Consider the following 19,647-nt stretch of genomic DNA (forward strand, 5'->3'; position numbering starts at 1 on the left):
AACATGCTCCTAGCATTTCGATGTATTTGTGGGGGTGCCAATATGCCGGCACAGCTTGCTCAAATTGTCCAGAATTTCCTGTACTGTACTGTAATTGCCTGTACTGTACTTTTCTTGGGTAGGTTGTAGGAAACTGCTTGCTAATGCTCTAATCTGTTCCCTCCCTACTTGCTCCCTAGTAGTGACATGCAGGTTGCCCTGAGACACGTGGGTCAGGTGGGTTTGGGCTGAAATTTGGGTGGCCACTGTGGGTCTGGATTGGGGGCTGGTTAAGGTTTTGCAGGTAACGTGCAAAAATTAGGGAGGAATGCACATGGATCCCATCCTGTACTTTACTGTACTATATTTCAGCAACAAAGTCTTTGACATTTTTACGGATAGTCGGGCTACAGACTAGGCTTCGTAACAGCTCAAGAGTCTTTTCAGGACCAGGATGTCCAGCTTGCTTGGAACAATGAGTCTGCTGTAGGATGGGCAGGCAAAGCTCAGAGGGTATAAACACTATTCCAATAGGGGTATCGGTAGGAGCGGATGACTGGCCAGCCAAGATTTGTTCAGCAAATTGAGGGAACAGAGATGCAATAATTTTGGCAGGAGGAATAATTGGTTCTTGCCTTTCAGGAAGACAATCCACCGGAGTGAAACTTGAGGATCCTGCATCAGCTTTCTGATTCTGGGAGCGAGGACGATAGATCAAGACGAAGTTAAAGCTGGAAAAGAAGAGAGCCCACCTTGCCTGTAGGGGATTCAGCCTCTTGAGAGATTGTATAAGTTTTTATGGTCAGTATAGATAGTGCCTGGGTTATGTAGGCGAAGCCAGGGAAGACCCAAGACGACAGGAACGGAAGGGCAGGAAATAATCAGGAACGATAACTTTTCTTTATGTAAAGTCCCAACCTGCACAGGCAATTCCCCTGTCGTCATGGAAATTATCTCGGACGTTAGTGGCCTGTCATCAATAGCTGTAACCCATAGGGGAGTAGACAATGGATACAGGGGAACCTCCATATATTTGGCAAAGAGAGCGTCCATGAAATTCCCGGCAGCCCCAGAATCGATGAAGGCAGAGCCGACAATAGTCTTAGTGGCAAGACGAATTTGTAAGGGCAGAAGAAACCTGTGAGAGTTGTCTTGATATTTAGGAGTAACGGCCCCTACATGCAGGGCCGGAACTAGGGGTAGGCAGAGTAGGCGGCTGCCTAGGGCGCCATTACTGAGGGGCGCACTTTTAAGGGGAATTTTTTTGTTTTGTTTTTTCCTGTCTTTTTTTTTTCGTTATGCGTATTTGATCATTTATTTATGGCCGGGCACCAGGCGGAAATCATCTCCTCCCCCACCCTCTTGCCGGCAAGTAATGGCTCCTAGTCCTGCCTGAAACCATAGGCGGGGTGGCTTATACATGGAGGGGGAAGCGGTGTCATTTTTATCTGGCCCATACTTCCATAAATAAAGGCAAAGTGAGGCAGGCAGGGAGGCACGCACGTTACGTTCAGAAGCTGGGTCAGGAGGTGACGTCATGCTTGAGTCTTTGAATCCGGAAACATTCCTAAGCGCGTTAAGTATCCTCTGCAGACTGCAGTTCAAAAGAAGGACTCGCTGTGGTGAAGAAGCCAGTGTACTACCAGCCACCTTAATTTAAAACCAAACCTTGCCCCTCTCTTTGCTGCAAAATGGTATGTCTGGAATGTGTCTATTTTTCAGCTCTTTATTTTTAGGTGCACTGGGCAAGATGGGCTGCAGAAAGGTGGCAGCAACACAGTAGGGGCAGGTGGCATGGGTTCACACTTGTTTTTTAGGCTTAAAACTTAATTTAGACTTAAAACTTGCAGAGAGATTTTTTACTTGCAGGCTAGAAAAAGGCACCATATGAGGGGCAATAATTAAAAAAATAAAGATTAAATTAATTAATGCTTATAATAAGCTTTCTGCAATTTAAAATTGAACCTAAAAGTAAACTTCCCCTTTATCATCCACATCATTCATGTGATGTAAGTGGCCAAATTGTCACAGCAATTAACCATTAATTTGGCATTTGTAAAGGTTGACCTTTCAGTTAACTTTTAGTATGTTATCGAATGGGTGATTTTAAGCAACTTTTAAATTGGTCTTCATTATTTTTTAAAGTTTTTTAGTTGTTTGCCTGTTTCTTCTGACTTTCAAATGGGGGTCACTGACCCCATCTAAAAAAAAACAAACAAATGCTCTATAAGGCTACAAATGTATTGTTATTACTACTTCTTATTACTTATCTTTCTATTCATGTTCCAGCCTTTTATTCAAATCAGTGCATGGTTTCTAGGGTAATTTGGACCCTAGCAACCAGATGGCTGAAATTGCAAACTGGAGAGCTGCTGAATAAAAAGCTAAATAACTCAAAAACCACAAATAATAAAAAATGAAAAACAATTGCAAATTGTCTGAGAATATCACTCTCTACATCATACTGAAAGGTGAACCCCTTTAAAGGGGATCTAAACCCCCCCCAAAAAAATGGCACTTCTCTAAGCATTTTTTACTTTTACATTATTTTTCTATTTCTAGTGGCTTCTGAGTCATTTGTATTTTTAAGACCAATACCAGTGAGTTTAACACATTGTCAGCAACCCTAGGGTTAATGAATAAAGAAAGTGCATAGACAGTTAGGGTCCCTGACACTCAAAGAAACCTTTACAGAGAGCTGCTGAGCTGAAGTCTGTTATTAGCAGTTAAACTGTATAAACTGCTAAAATCCGTAAAAAAATACTTGACCAGTACTTTTTTGGAGTTTTAAGTCAGCCCAAGTATAGCCACATTTAGCCTCTCCAGACAAAAAAATCACCCTCCGCCTATGCCTGCCTCCTTCTGTGCGGTGCGTTGGCACATCGGTGCGACATGCATCAATGACGTCGCTGGTAGATGGAGAGAGGGAGGCAGAGAACTGGCGGCCTAGGTAGGTGCGTTGGTATGGTCACGCTCTGTCTCATCCACCTGAGCCTTGCATGCGCCGTTCAGCTGAGCCTGCCCTGAACTGAAAGAAGATTTTTTTCTAGTAGTCTGTGACTGTGACGCTTCCAGATTTGCAGCTGGCACAGGTACATAAATTGGGGGCAATATGCCTGTGCCTGCTGGCACAGGTAACGTTTGGGGGCAATATGTTGGCTGCTGGGCCTGGGCTTGTGTGGCAGGTACAGGGGGCAGTATGATGGTTGGCTGTTGGCACAGGTTTGGGGGGCAGGCGGAGGGGGGGGGGCGCTAATTGAAGCTCTTGCCTAGGGTGCCAAACTACCTTGGCCCGGCCCTGTCTACATGTGTCACCCCAGATTTACCTTAGGGGATAGAACCCTTAGGCTTCACAGGACAGGAATTGGCAAAGTGAGATTGACCACCACAGTACAGACATAGGCCAGCCATACGTCTTCGAAGTTTCTCTAGCTCAGAGATGGGCCCTTCCAACTTGCATAGGCTCCTCCAGAGGAGTAATGGAAGGCTGCTGGGAAGGTGCAGGCAACAGGGGTCTTTGGAAACAGGGAGCCAACATAGTTTGGAATCTCTTTATACGGTCATTATCTGCCTGATGCTCTCTTTGCCAAGTGTCCACCTTGACAGCCAAAGCAATGAGGTCTTCCAGCAGTATACGCAATTCACGGGAGACCAGATAGTCTTTAAGGTGGATAGAGAGCCCATTGTAGAAGGCAGCATGGTAGGCTTTGCTGTTCCAACCAGTCTCTGCAGCAAGCATACGGAATTCAATACCATATTCAGCAACTCCCCTGAAACAGCCGAGATGAAGCAGTCCTCACCCGACCAGGACATCAAACACAGTCCAGAACTCCTGGAGGAAAGCCTTAGCATCATCAATTAGAGGAGACTCCTTCTCCCAGTGCGGAGATGCCCATTCGAGCGCTTTCCCAGCCAGACAAGTAATTACAAATCCCACCTTGGCTCAATCGGACTCGAATTGTGTGGGTTGCAGAACAAACTGGATCTGGCACTGGTTCACAAAACCACAACATGCTTGGGGATCTCCACTGTAGAGAGAAGGTGCCGGAATACGTGGACCAGCAGTGGAATATTGTGGAGCAACGACTGCAGTGACTGGAACTGCCGTTGCTGTTGCTGGCGTAAGAATGGACAACTTCTCCAGGATCGCCTCCAACGCTTGTCCGAAATGGGATTGCCTCGTAAGCCTCCATACGAGAATGCAGACCACGAAAGACCCTGCCGAAATCAGGCTGTGCTTCCTCTGATGGGTCCATGGCCCAAGTATAATGTCAGGGGGCCTATCGGCTACCAGCTGGGAGTAGTCAGGACCAAAGAGGAAGCTCTAGGGTTAAAAGTACGAGATCGCAGCACAGAAGGGTTCAGGCAAAAACGTTATCCAAATCCAGGCAAGAGTTTAAAGGCAGGCAGAATAGGATCAGAATCAAAGTGAGGCAGGGGTCAAAATCCAGAAAACAGTCAAGCACCCAGGAATGATTAACAAACAAATCCTATACTTAGGCATTAAACCCATGACCCGGATGGGTTTTTAACTTTGAATTTTGCACCAAGCGCATGACGTCATTCCGCCGGCGTCGGTGTCCGAGCGCCGCAGCTATCCACATGTAATCCATGGGCGCCACTGTCTTGGATGTGGCGTCGGAGGGAGCGGACGATTTGCCTGCGGCTGTGGCTCCTGACAATTTCTGTAAAATAGCATCCCCTCAGATTCAATGCAAGAGTTTTCAATCTCACTGAGTGCAAATAAAATAGAGAGGTTAAAAAGAACAAGGAAAAAGAGCATGAAGAAGACAGAGAAGAGAGGTACAATTTAAGAAGTGTTATAAAGATGAAGTAGGTGGAGTCATCAGAGAGAGTTATAGAGAACAGGAGAGAAGAAAATAGGGGAAACAAAAATGGAAAATGAAGGTGGAGAACACTAGACGATTGAAGAATGGTATATATAAAATAATGTGGGGTAATATAGAATATGCTGGGGTTGTGCTGTGTTACAACAAACAATAAACAGGTAAGGTGATGTGTTTGCAGAAGTGGAATTGGCAACCAAGAAAAGTCATATGCACAATTTTCATTTTGAGCTCCCTACAGGCCACATACTTAGGTAAATCTCTGCATACTGGTCATCAAACTGTTGATTAGAAAGAAATACCAAAGTGAAAATAGCAAAATGGCTTTGTTTTAAAGGAGAACTAAACCCTAAAAATGAATATGGCTAAAAATGCCATATTCTATATGCTAAACGTATTACACCAGCCTAAAGTTTCAGCTTCTTAATAGCAGCAATGATCCAGGACTTCAAATTCGTCACAGGGGGTCACCATCTTGGAAACTGTGACACTGACATGCTCAGTGGGCTCTGAGCAGCTGTTGAGAAGCTAAGTTTAGGGGTTGTCGCAAATTATCAAGCAGAAAATGAGGTTTGTCTGTAATATAAGCTGTTGTTACAGGGCCGATTATTAAATTCTGATGCTAATTGCACTGGTTTCTGAGCTGCCATGTAGTAATTATCTGTATTAATTACTAATCAGCCTTATATTGTGACATTTATATTCCATGTGTACTGTATATTGTGAGTCAGCACAGCAGCACAGAGCATGTGCAGTGAATAAGCAGAAAAGAAGATGGGGAGCTACTGGTGACTGGAGAATCTGTCCCATTTTACTTCATGGAAAAATTTGTAAGAAAAGTGTATTTTCACATATATTCATTTTTATACACTTTTTCACTGCAGACATTGCGCTATTTTTGAAGTGCCTCTTGGCTTGTTTTGTAGCCGACTTTGGCTGGTTTTGAAAATTAGACCTGGCAACCCTGGTCCTGGCAGTCCTCACTAATATATTCTGCTGGTTTATTATAGTGACAGGCCCAGTTCCACTGAGGAAACAAACGGCTTTCCATCTACTATTACAACAAAGTCTCCAAAAGTCAGCAGCAGTGAGTCCTTGCGAGTTACAGATCGCTGGGAATATTACAAAGCAGCTGTTACATTAACCTTAAACCCGCTTTTCTCAGCATAACTATCTCTATCTCTTTCCTCACAGAACAACACAATGTATATACTAGCTCTCCGCCCGCCCCTGCACTTCCGTACAATCGCTACGCCCGCCCCTTTTGTTTTTGTCATAGCCACGTGTGTGTATTGGTTCCCTCGTTTTAGCGCTATTTTCAAGTTCCTTTCCCGCCCAGAATTCCGGAAAGATTCTCGCCTTAGCGGCGATCTGTTCGGAACGTCTAATCAACGGGAGTGGGCTCCCCTCATTATGCTGCTAAGGGTGCGCTCCGGGAACCGGCCTTCTGAAACGGCAGTTAGGGAAGAACTACCTATGATGGATGAGCCGGGCTGGGAGCGGACACGGGACGCGCTTCGGGAAATGGAGAGAAAGTTGTGCTGCTCCAAATGGTACTGCTGTTAGAAATAAAAGAGCTGCTGCTATAGGATACTGGCGCTGGGACACTGTCACGCCTTATATACAGTAATACTTAGTAACATATATACGAATAGGCTTTGTGGGATGGGGGGAGTTTGGCCCTGTTGTTTTGTGTTTATTTTCAGCTTCCTGGTTCTTCAAGGTGGAGGGCGGGACTTAGCAAATGAACTCTGCCCTTTATAGTAAAGTCATCCTTATCTGTAAACCAGAGATACAGAAGAGGGTTAGATATGGATTTGTGTGTGTGTGTGTATATATATATATATATATATATATATATATATATATATATATATATATATATATATATATATATACATTTGCTAACATTTAAGAGACAAATCATATGTTTCCCATAGCAATTAGATTTGTTGATATTTAAAAATGGGTTCCTATTTCTCTGTAATAATAAAACAGTAACTAGTACTTGATGGTAAATTAGCTGCATAAATCCGCATTGGTGTCAGAATAATCCTATTGGCTTATTTAATGTTTAAATGACTAAGGCTATGGGCAGACGGTGAGATTTAGTCACCTGACGACTAATCGCCTGTTCTACGGGGCGACAATCTCCCCGAACTGCTTTCCGCCTACTTGAATGAAAAAACGCCAGCGCAGTGCACTTGCGGCACTTCAACTTTGGGCGATTTCGGAAATCGAAGCGCCACGAGTGCATTGAGCTGGCGTTTTCTCATTCAAGCAGGTGGAAGGCAGTTCGGGAAGATTGGGGCGATTAATCTCCCCAAATCTGCCTGTCTGCCCTTAGCCTTAGTGGAAGTAAGGTAATGATCCAAATTACAGAAAGCTCCCTCATCAAGCTTAACCCCAGGTCCCCACTGTTCCATATAGTAGATCCTATACCTGTATAATTAAGATTTATTTATTTATTATTTTTTTTGCAAATAAATTAGGCAAATATATTTTTTATTTTTACCATGAGTTCTATTTTCTATACTGGTGGATAAAGGTATACAGAAACACAGAATCTCTTTACATTATTTGCAGTTGCCCCTTTTTAAAGTGCGCAGGTAAATTTTCCTAACTCAATCAAATAAATGTATTGAAAAAACAGGCGGGTTGCTTTGAACAGTAAATGACAGGAGTTTTGTGTAGAGCTCCACTCTTGACCCTTGTTACCTACTTCTACCTATTCATTTCACTCTGTTTAACTTTCAAACTAGACCTTGTTTCTCACTCCTGTTTTTCTTTTCCAGCATGTTTATACTGAAGGATCCTGTGTGTTTGGGTGGATGCGAACATGTATTTTGTTGGTAAGTACAGAACAATCTCAGTGTGTCCCTAAGGAATTGGTGATGCACATTTCAACAAAATGTTGATCTTCATTTGACCCTAGCATACCCTTATATCAAAGCAGACCAAACTGATCACAGTTATATAAATGAAAGATGGCAGGCCCACCACCCTCCTGTGACGTGCGGGAAAAGTGTGGCCCTGTGGGTAAACAGGTTTTTTTTGTGAGAGTCCATGCAACACTATAAATAATGTATAAACAAATGTCCTTTAGCTCTCCCCCCTGTGTTTGCAATAGTTAGAGGAAAATCAACTTATATAGTTGTTGCTTCACTTCATGTTATACTGTAAGTGGCTACAGGGGTGCGGGCATATGTTAGTTGTTGTCCCTGCATATAGAACTTCCCAGTGCAGGCCTCTGACATATGTGGGTTATCCTGCATCTTTTGCCTGCCTGTATGCACCTTTCCTTTAAGGGAAGTGGCTTTTGCACACATACACAACTCCAAAAATGACGTGTACATGCACCGTTTATAGGAAAGTTGGCGTAAAAAAAATTGTGTTTTAAAGTAATGAAAATATCCTGTACTGTCGCCCTGCACTGGTAAACGGATTGGTTTGCTTCAGAAACACTACGATAGTTCAATTGAAAAACGACTATATGGCATAGGTTAAATAGTGGATAACAGATAACACTTTTATGTTCTACTGAACTTATCTGCTATGTAACCTGAGCCTTTTCTTCTTTGAATGGCTGCCCCCATTGCTACACAACAGCTTATTTATATAAACAATAGTAATGTTTCTGAAGCAAACACACCAGTTTTACCAGTGTAGGGCAACACTGTATTATATTTTTATTACTTTAAAACAATTTCATTTTTTGATGTTACTGTTCCTTTAAGTCTCCTTGGTAATTAATATCTTGTACCTTACTGATGATAAATATGTATATTTTGTTTTCATTTTAGGACATGTGTTAATGAAAACCTTGGCAATGAATGCCCACTGTGTAACACACCTGCGTGGGTGCGTGATGTACAAGTAAACCGACAACTAGACAACATGATACAGCTGTGTGCTAAACTGCGAAACTTGTTGAGCATGGGAAAAACAGACGGTAAGCAGGAATGTATTATTTTACACATTATTGTCCAACTTCTCACCATATTTATATACATTTACATTTTACACTCAACCAAAAGTTCTACTAAAAGTTCCCTACAGCTAAAGAACACCTGATATAAACATTGAGGCATTCATTATTTTAGCATAGATTTGTATTCCCTGCTGTGAGTCTGTGATACTGAGGGAGTGCTATACATGTGAAAATATTTTCATTGAAATCTCAGTTCTGTGTTTTATTGTATTTTCTTTGCTGTCATACCTGAATTTTCATCTTCTGTCTAAAGAATACCCCACATGGTATATTCTGGAAACCAAGGTTTATGTAGCAGTTTCTCTGCCAGCTCAATTTAGCAAGTTATCCCCTTAGTTTCTTTCATTTGTGCATCGTGATCAGTGTGGCTGGATGCAGTGCTTAGTGATAGAGGCCTTGATTCACATGTACAATATCAGTATTGGTATATACTTTATGCGTCTGTTAAAATGTACACACCCTTATGAATTTGTCCTTATGAAATCCATGTATTGGGGCATGTAGAAGCTTTGGTGTGATTTGATAAATGATTACTAGTCTAGAGTGGGTTGTAATGTTTGCAAGAATTTTTTTTTCTCAATCCATCAAAATTGGCTTGTACTGTTTTCTCTAATTATAGTGGTAGTATCTTTGAAATGCAGTAACTTTTTAATTATCTAATTTTAAAGAAAATACACTGCAACATACATATGCTGTGAGGGTGATTACACTTTTATATCTTCTAAATGGTTATTCCCATCTTTAAATAACGTCATGAGTTTTATGTGATGTGTCTGCTTGCCTTGACTCATGTGAGCCTCATGGGGACAACATTGAACATGTTCAGATAGGTGACCTTAAAAAAATGCAATGTTATCCTTTAAAAGAATATTTGCGTTTAGCATGCTGAATACATATAAAACCGAATTTGAATTAATGACCTAAACACAGTACTGTTGCTTTAGATTGGGTGTCCTTATCAGGTTATTTTGGGGGGGGGGGGGAAGTAATTTTTCTTGACTGTAAGCTTTGAAGGGGTTAACCTCACCTTGTGTTTGTGACAGTATTGTTACTCAGAAACAAGTGAACATTTTGTATAGACGTTATTTTCAGCGGCAGTTTGATAGACTTGCACTCTAAGAAGGCATTATCTTTCATAATTATGACACACATGACATTGTCAGTGGGCTCATTTATCAAAACCGGGCAAATTTGCCCATGGGTAGTAACCCATGGCAACCAATTAAATTGCTGCATTCTACTTGCAGCTGGCTTTAAAAAGCTAATCACTGATTGGTTGCTATAGGTAACTAGCCATGGGCAAATTTGCCCAGTGTTGATAAATTAGCCCACTGTGTCTGCCTAGAACAATAGACTTCTTTTAGATAATTCTAGGGACTCTGCCTGTATGTGCCATACGTTGCCTGCCCTAAGCTACCTGTGGGACTTAAGCCTGGTAGGATTTGTTCTGGGAGTTTGTTGGCATTTGGAAATTGCTGTTAGGAGATCCAAAGGTGTTTAATCATGTTTTGGTATAGGAGACTGAAATATGAGTAGCAGAGGGCCTTAATGGAGAGATGAGCAATAACAATACATTTGTAGCCTTAAAGAGCATTTGTCAGTGACCCCCATTTGAAAACTGGAAAGCATCAGAAGAAGGTGAATAATTCAAAAACTGTTACAAAAAAGAAAGACCAGTTGAAAAGTTACTCTATTAGATATTAAAAGTGAACCAACACTTTAATTTGTTAATTTACTTTTTATTTGTCATTTCAGCAGCTATTAGCTGCCAAATAATTCTGTGATGCTACAAGTTTCATTGTTATTTTTTTTTATTACTTATCTGTTTATTTGGGGCCTCGCCTAATCATATCCCAGTTGCTTATTCAAACCACTGCCTGGTTACTGGGCTAAACTGAACCCTAGCAAATGAGCTCAGTGACCTCTATTTGAAAGCTGTAAAGAGGTAAAAGAGGAGTGTAAATAAGTCCACTATCTAACTATTGAAAATTAAAAACGGAGTTCAAGCATGAAAAAAGGAGGTGGGCGGTGATAAGGGAAAAAAAAAAAGCTACGGTAATCTATTACCATCCTCCTCAGCACTTGCCATAAGAGCTGTTTTTCTAGAAGCCGGTAGGACTTTGTGCTCCTGTAACCACCATGCGTTGTTCTATATATTATATATTTATCCCCCCCGCCTTTTTTTTTGAGAGAGAGAGCTATTGAGCCATGAACCCACTTGCCTCTCGCATCATACAGAGAGGCCTGTAGCAGGTTGGGTACATGTGAATTATCCACTAAAATGCAGGTTGTTGGTAGGTCCAATATGTGCTTCTTTTACTCCTTTTATCAACTTCCCGCTGCCCCATTTAACTGGGGCAATGTTTGGTCCACCCCTTTTCCATAATTTGATGTGGATGCTGTCAAAAACATGGTTAACCGCTTTTTAACAGTTCTTTAATGAAGGTGGTAATTAGAGGAAAAAAACTTGTGAACATCATCACACAAAAGCACCTGTCACACAGACAAGGAACTGCTTGATTTTTTTTTCCATTATAATCTCAATATATGATCTCATAGCACAATTAGTTTTTACTGATTTTGGTAAATGTTTAAACATTAAATAAACAGGTTTCATATATTTCTAAATACTTGAGTAAACTGTAAAACTGTGTAAACTGGCTTTTTACTAAGGCTAAAAAATGAAAGCCAATTACAATTCGTAAAAAAGATCTTTTATAAAAATACTAAAGCTGGAATTACTGAGTTCGGGACATCCCCAGCAAGCCTCTAGCTATATCTGTTCAAAGAAGACACATTCAATGGGCAGTTCATTTTTAACTTAAGGGGTGGTTAAACGTTGGACTACATTTTCTCTCCTTTTTTTATAGTTAATATTTTCCTGGTGGCATGCTTTTTATTAGGGGTGGTAAATGAAAAAATTTTGTTTCGTTTTAATAATTTGCACGTACATAAAGGTTCGAAACATGCCCTTTCTGCATCCTGTTGCATTGTGCAGCATATTTATAATATTCCCAGCCTATTCCAAAGGTGGAATATATCATTTAGCCTCGGCTGGACAGAGCAGTTACATGGGTACATTTCTGTCTCTTTGGATTGATAACCTTCATAAATGAATAACTGATTTGTGTAATCAGAAATACTTTTTGTGAGTTTGTATGTACATTTGAAAAGGCATTATTCTGTTTGAAGCACTTTGCTTGTGCAACATTTAGCATAACAGAGCATGACTGGTGTTTAAGTGACTGCCTTTTCTATTTCTTCTCTAAAGGAAAATAATCATTTCTCAGCATAGGCATAAATGTTACCCAGATGGCACCAAAACATTTCCTTTTTATATTTTAATAAGAGACAAGTTTATCAAAGATATTTCTCAACTTATGTTGGTAATGGGAAATAATTTGAAAGGCACACACTGTGAATCATTATATTTCTTTGATGCAGATTAATCGTAGCGAAAGCTGTGTGTTGTAATTGCTTCATTTGCCAAGGAGGTTTTTTTGTTACAGTAGATGGTGGAAGAACACAGCTTTAACCTTAAATATTCTCCATGCATAAGACGATTTGTATTCTGTCTTGAATCAGAAGGAAAAGGGCTTGTTTTTTCTTTTTTCTTTATAGAAATGCCATAATTGTTTTTTTAAATAGGTTTTACTTGCGTGAAACCTTACACAAACCCTATACCATATTTAAAGTTCATTATTTATATTTTTAATGATATGGGCTTTTTGTGTTATTTTAATCTGTCTGTGAACCTTGCAGCTAATCTAAACAACTTCCCTTTTGCAAGAATTTTCTTAGGAAAATCAGCAAATGGGTAACGTGCTGTGGATTGTTGCGCTTGCAAAGCGTTATAGACTAAGAGCCCGTTTCCAACAAACTGAAGCCACCAGCAAATTACCTTGGATTAAAAATATATTTCTACTCCTATATCTCCTATAGTGATGAGCGACTTTTTGCCATTTCGCTTCATCAAAAAAAAGATCGAAATGGGGAAAAAGTGTCAAAAATGCACTAAAGTCAATGAGCATTTTTCTTTTAGGTAGCCAAAAACAGTGATCAGAACATGTAAAAGAGGGGCCAGTGGCAATATCTAACTGCAACATCGAGAGAGAGAGCATGGATATATTAATACTGTATATTTAATCACTTATTTTTCTGTTCATCTTATAGTGTACCATTATGTTTTTCCTAGTTGCTAGGGTAAATTCCAAACTGGAAAGAACAAAAAGTTAAAAAAAAAAAAAAAAAAAAAACAAATCATGAAAAAGTAAAGACCGGTTGCCAATGACATTGATTCATGTATACAGTTAACAACCGAAGACTGCAGGACCAACTTTGACAATGCAATATTTGATTTACTTGGTTACTTAATTTATCTTAAATCAAACCCCCGTTTTAGTTGTACAGGCATGGGATCCGTTATCCAGAAACCAGTTATTCATAATGCTCTGAATTACAGAAAAGCTTTCTCCCATAGACTTCGTGTTATTCAAACACTCCAAATTTTTCTTTTTCTCTATAATAATAATAAAACAGTACCTTGCACTAGATTTAAGGTATGAAGATCCAAATTATGGAAAGATCAGTTATCCAGAAAGCCCCAGGTCCTGCGCATTATGGATAACAGGTCCCATACTTTTAAGTCTTTTGCAAATAGGTGGACATTTAACTCGCTATTGAAAGCCATAAAACATCAAGTCTCGGGTTCACAGCTCACAAGCCTCACAAGGTCAATTTATAATCCAGAAATGCGACAGCAACCATTTAGCAATCTTTCACTTATGTTTTTTTTTATTTTATTTTTTAAAGCACTAAATGAGTTCAGGAACTTAGTTTAGTTAACAAATCCTTATTACTTTAGTGCTAATATTTGGGTCAGATAAGTGATGATGCACAGCCACTATATCAGTGCACTATTGTTGCCATTGCTATCTGGTGAAGCAAATTCTAGTTAAGTGTCAGGATTGTTATTCTCTGATAAATTCACTGCAATCATTTCCATTGAATATCTTTTGTAGCTATTTTTTTTTTAATAAATTCATTATTTATATTCCTTTTTTTAATAGCTACAGAATAAAATTAATAAGCGGAGAAATGCATTCCTTTACTTTTTTGTATGAAAGATTAATAGCAGTGTAGTGTTTAGATGTGATCAGCAGTCATTTTGGCCCTATTAAATGCACCATAGCATTATTTTCATTCTTTTAATATATGCTTGGGGTTTTGGTAAGAGCAAGGATTTCTATGAGCAAGATAAAGCTGTCTTATTATATGGTATATTAAGTAGAAGCCAATTTTCTGTCTCTATTGTGCCTTTTTATTAAAATATCCTACAGCAGTTCTTTTGAAAAATAGCAGAGTCAAGTAAAATAGTTCTTAACAGGTAAAATGTATTCCCACAAGTACTGTGTTTTAACACCATTAAAGAAGAGAACCATTTCAAAACAATTGCTTCTATTAGAACCTAATGGTGCTTACATAAACTGCTAAAAGTGACATATAATTTTCCCTTCTCTTGCAGAAAACAAAATGGATTTATGTCAGGATACATTGCTCAGACTAAATCCTGCTCAAGAAAAACAGAAGAAAAAACAAATAAAGATGTGGTTTAGCCCCCGATCCAGGAAGGTGAGATATGTAGTGGAAAAAAAAGAGAAGAGCCAACAAATTTCATCAAAAACTCTTCCACAAATGACATCATACGAGTTTGTTTCGGATTCTCCTGATGGTGAGCCTGCGCAAAAGAAACCTGATCCGAAACCTAGGAGAAGGATGAAAAAAAAGTTGAAAGATATTAATGCAGAATGGGGTGTTGATACAGAGAATGAAATAGATGAGGTATCTAATCCAAGAAAAGAACACAAGTCGGGTAAATCTGTTTCGTTTTGTAGCTCTGCCGTCATTCAACATAGTCCGGAGGTGCTGGTGGTAGAAAGCAGCTTGAAGAATGACACACCAGAAGAAATAAGCCCTAATTGGAACAAGTGTGGCCTGGATGAACCTATGGAAATGCAATCAACCAGTATGAAAGAAGTGAACTGCCCCAGTCCAAGTGAACAAAGTACCACGTTTAAAACCCAAGACAAAGAGAAAAAAATAACTACCGTGAAACGGAAAAAACACTCATCCCCCATAGCTTCTTCAAAGCGGCCAAGGAGAAGGTCTAGTGATACCTCAAAGCCTTTGAATGACAGTGACATAAAGGCAAACTCACCTGAAAAAGCCTGTAAAACAGTGTCTCCACATAAACCTTCTGAAAATTCTGCAAAAGATGTTCGAATAGAAAGCACGCAGGCCGCAAAACGGGATACTAAAATGTGCTCCACGCCTTTACCCTGTGCAAAACAGAACAATAGTGCCAAATTGGGGCAAAAAAGTACAGCAATGCCGATATCGCCAAATAATTTGACAAATGTCAAAAGAAATTACAAAGGAGAGACCATGTTGCATTTAGCATCAATTAAGGTAGGAATGCTGGACTTTTTTTTGTTTGTTTAAGGCTAGATGTTCTAAGAATAGCTAGAAGTTCAAAAAGATCTCTTGGAAAATGGCGTGTTTTGCATTTTTAATACAATGTCATTTAATAAAGGCCATTGCAACATGGCCTTACAACTCATACTTTTTTCTGGGGGACTTTACTTTAAATGCACTATAGACTTATATTGCTTATGGGCCGTGCGGCACTTGCGTTGAAGTAGGGGCCTTGACACGTCAGCTTGCATGTTTTGGCCATATACTAACACCTCATTTTTTTGTAATTATTTTTAAAAGAAAAACTTTGTGCTGACAATCTTTCTCCTAGTTCTTGCTGAAGAACTGTGTTGCTGCCTGTAGCAGCACAACACATCTATAAGGGCGATTTGTCGCTCTGACTTTTAAAAGTTGTGGCGACTAATCACCATTCCCTGAACGACCCGCAATTCATCCAGATGGCAACTTATCTGTTTGCCTACAACCGATGTGAAACGGTTTAAAAAAAAAAAAAAGTCGTAGCGACGAATCTCCACGCGTGTCTTCATTCGAAATGAGCATAGGGATTGCTACAAAAAAATCCTTATAAATCCGCTGCTGCTGAGGTACTGTGGGTAAGAGAGTACATCCTAAGTTATCCTAAGCAACTAGGCAGGCTGTAGTAGTTGCTGCCATTGCTTACAAAGGTATTTTAAATATCATATAAATGATTACCATCATAATATTTCCACACGTTTTAAGCAACCTGTTTATATACAGAAATATTTGGGAAAATATTTTTTTTGTTTTTTAATGATCTACTCCTTCCTAGAAAGCAATGTAGTAATCCCCATGAATGCTAGCTAGCCTTTAGGATGTTGGCATTTTGGCAGCCAAAGTGAAGGCGAGAAATAGCAAGAATTGTCATAGAAACTTTATATCCAATCCACCCCTCTTTGAGCAAGAGAAATGCACCTTTTTATATATTTTCATATGGTATGTTAATTGGGCGTGTAAACCTCAAACTTGCTGCAGCTGATGCCTCTGCTTTAAATATATAACAAAAATCTCAAATATTAAATTTTAAAATAAATTGGTAGTTTTGCAGACTTGCTTCCACTCTCCCTGTCTTACTTGATATGAGTGCAGGATATACCTTACTAAAATTCACAGGAAGTGGTTACCTTGTGCTTATGGAAAACCAATCGGACTCTCTGTTAATAGAGATAAGATCTGTTCGTTTGGCAAGGCTGCCAAATGAGCTGATGTTCCCACCAAAGGCAGGATTTGGCTAATCCGAATGTTCAGCCCTAGGGCCAAACAATCTGATTAAAACTATGGCAATGGGCGGTGACAGGACAAGGACCACATCAACTAGCCAATGCGGTCCTCGATCGCAAGGGATACTTAAAACCTGCCCAATCGATATCCAGGCAATTTTTAGCCAGATATCGTTCATGGAGGTGAGTCTGAACACCCCATGCATGGGCAGATAAGCTGGCAAATCAGTCTTATCTTGGCACTGATGGGGACATCGGCACTGTTAGTGTTTATAATTTCAGGGAGCCCTATTAGTACCAAAAACTCAAAGCTTACTGTGGCCTAGGTGTCCCACGCCTAGTCCCAAACCTAGACTTAACAGAAGCCTGATGCCATGCATCCTCTGTCTTGCTTCTTGTCTGTGACTCAAGAATGGCCCAGCCCACAGCAGAGGAATTGGCTGAGTTTTCAGCCCTATACAGTGCATAGTGCCACTGGCTCTCCAGGGATGCCAGGGAAGTAGGCAGCAGCAGTACAGGAAAAGATTTCATCAACTTAATATACTTAAATAATGCATAAGGTAACGGTAACAACTCATTTTTGATCTTAAGAGGTGCATAGTGCAGTTGCACAAACTTGTTTCTGACAGAATTCTTAATGGTTGCAGATTTTTCTTCTGCTTCATCTCGAGTATGTGGAAATTTAATTATTTTTTCCCTGCAGGTCAGGAACTATCAAGTGATAGTACCCCTTTTCAAACTCGACCTTCCTCCTCCTATACCTTAAAAGCAGATCCAAAATATTGATTTATAAGATATTACATGGTTTACAGGAGACGTCTAACCTAAGGAAAATATTTACTCTCATTTTACTGAATAACACCCTACAGAACAATTCTGTTCTGTATTTAATTTCATAGCTCTTTAAAAAAAAAACCCTAATAAATGATTGGTTGCTATGGGTGCACAATTGCTCAGTGATGATAAATGAGCCCCACCATTGATAGTTATGGTTAAAGCGAAATTGCAGGCTTCTTAAATATATACAATAACTAATATCCATACCATATCACAGTTTGAGTTAAAGAAATCACTTTTAGCTTTAACAATCATGTTGTTTCTTTTATCGTGATAGATTCTCAGATAGATCTGGTAGTAAGTCACAGCCATCAAAACTAGAATTCCTTTATGTGCAGAAATAGGAACTATTTTATGACCATTCTAGGATGCCTGTTAGCTCAGATTTTGGCGCCTGCTTTGAGTTCATTTAATCTTTTGGAAAGCAATGGATGCTGTGCGTGATTATCATGCATTTTTCCAGGAAATGCTCCATTGGTAAGAAAATTGATCTGGAACCAGTGAACATCTCCAGGAGAATACTAAAAATGTAAACGTCCGCAATTAAGCTATCTGTGACTATTGTGTGCATGACAATAACACTGTAGGAAAGATGAATGAAAGTTGATAACCTGGGAGATCAAAATACTTTACGCTGCTTTTCATTTGGAACTGTGTATTCTTCAAGTAATTTACACTTATTTATTCTGCTATTTTTAACATGTATTGCTTGCATTTGGGCAATGGGCTTCAAATATACATGCATACAGCATGGTCTCAATATAATCATTTAGACAAGAATGCATCAATTTGTACAATGGGGCAGGAGGAAGCCTTGCTAATATGATTTTAATGATGGTTGTCATCCATAAGATAAGATTTTAACTTAGTAACTTAGGTGAAATGTAATGGTGCCTTGGGTGTGTCTGAGCCTTGTAACCACTTCAGCCACTCAAAAACTAAGCCATATGTAAGATCTTGCCAGCATCTTCTTCCCTACACTATTACTTGTCTTCATCCCTTTCTGATAGGATGGAGCTGCTTTCAGTCATTGCCTCCTGTCGGATGCATATTGCTCAGTGTGTACACCTGAACATGTTTAAAGGAAAATTATACCCCCCCCCCCCGAACAATGTAGATCTGTATAAAAAGCTATTGCATAAAACAGCTCATGTGTAAAACCCTGCTTCATGTAAATAAACCATTTTCATAATATACTTTTTTTAGTAGTCTGTGCCATTGGGTAATCATAAATAGAAAATTGCCAATTTAAAATATACTGGCCGCCCCCTGGGATTGTAGGATTCACAGTGCACACAAACACGCCAAACAAAGCATACATATAAGGTCACATCAGCCAATTAAAAGACAGAGTTCTGTTTTGCTTCCACTCTTCTTCCTGTTAAGAGTTGTAGTATTTCTGGCCAGGTGATCTCTGAGGCAGCACACAGACCATCATGAAATGGTGGCTCAAGGGTATGCCACTTAGTTTTTTGGGGGTATAGTTTTCCTTTAAGGTTATGGGGCCAGGTACTGTATAGGGTAGCAATACAATGCTATGTTGCAAATTCTTGGCCATGTCACACCCTCCTAGCACAATATACTCTGAGAACAATGTTAATAGTAATGTTATTGTGGTATATTATGCAGTCAGAAGTGTGAACGGGCATCACACAATGAGAGTAGTGGCCCTGCACCACTAGAACCAGTACAGCACAGGTTACTGACACCTCAAGGGCATTATACTGTGAGGCAACAGGCAGTGGTGCCCCAAACAAAATCCCCCTCTTTTTGCCTTCCAAAGAGCAAAATGATAACCAGGAACCCCTTTTAATCAGTGAAGTGCTTTCCTTAAGTTAAAGGGATACTGTCGTGGGAAAACATGTCTTTTCCCCAAAATGCATCCGTTTAAGAAATGGTAACACTAAAAAATTAAAGTGTTTTAAAGTAATGAAAATATCATGTACTGTTGCCCTGCACTGGTAAAACTGATGTGTTTGCTTCAGAAACATTACTATAGTTCATATAAACAAGCTGCTGTGTAGCAATGGTGGAAATTGATAAAAGGCTATATGGCACAGGTTGAATAGTGGATAACCGATCTTCTGCTGTGTACCTGAGCATTTTTTCCTTTGAATGGCTGCCCCATTGCTACAAAGCACAAGCAATAGTACTGTTTCTGAACTAAACACAGAAGTTTTACCAACCTGCATTATATTTCTATTTCTCTAAAACACTTTCACTTTTTAAGTTACTGTTCCCTTAATAGTGCTGCTCCAGC

At 39.6% G+C, this 19,647-nt stretch overlaps 1 protein-coding gene across 4 annotated transcripts in view; it reads left to right on the plus strand.

Moving 5' to 3' along the window:
- The first annotated feature begins 6,025 nt into the window (after positions 1-6,025).
- Positions 6,026-19,647, plus strand: part of bard1.L (BRCA1 associated RING domain 1 L homeolog) — a 36,973-nt gene continuing 23,351 nt past the window's right edge. For 3 of the 4 annotated variants that reach the window (XM_041575533.1, XM_018234157.2, XM_018234158.2), the window contains exons 1-4: positions 6,026-6,379; positions 7,622-7,678; positions 8,630-8,778; positions 14,342-15,285. In XM_041575533.1, coding sequence (XP_041431467.1) covers positions 6,030-6,379; positions 7,622-7,678; positions 8,630-8,778; positions 14,342-15,285 — 1,500 coding nt within the window. In that variant the 5' untranslated portion in view covers positions 6,026-6,029. 4 annotated transcript variants of the gene reach the window in all.

This window comes from Xenopus laevis, chromosome 9_10L (assembly GCF_017654675.1).
Source record: "Xenopus laevis strain J_2021 chromosome 9_10L, Xenopus_laevis_v10.1, whole genome shotgun sequence".
Classification (NCBI taxonomy): domain Eukaryota; kingdom Metazoa; phylum Chordata; class Amphibia; order Anura; family Pipidae; genus Xenopus; species Xenopus laevis.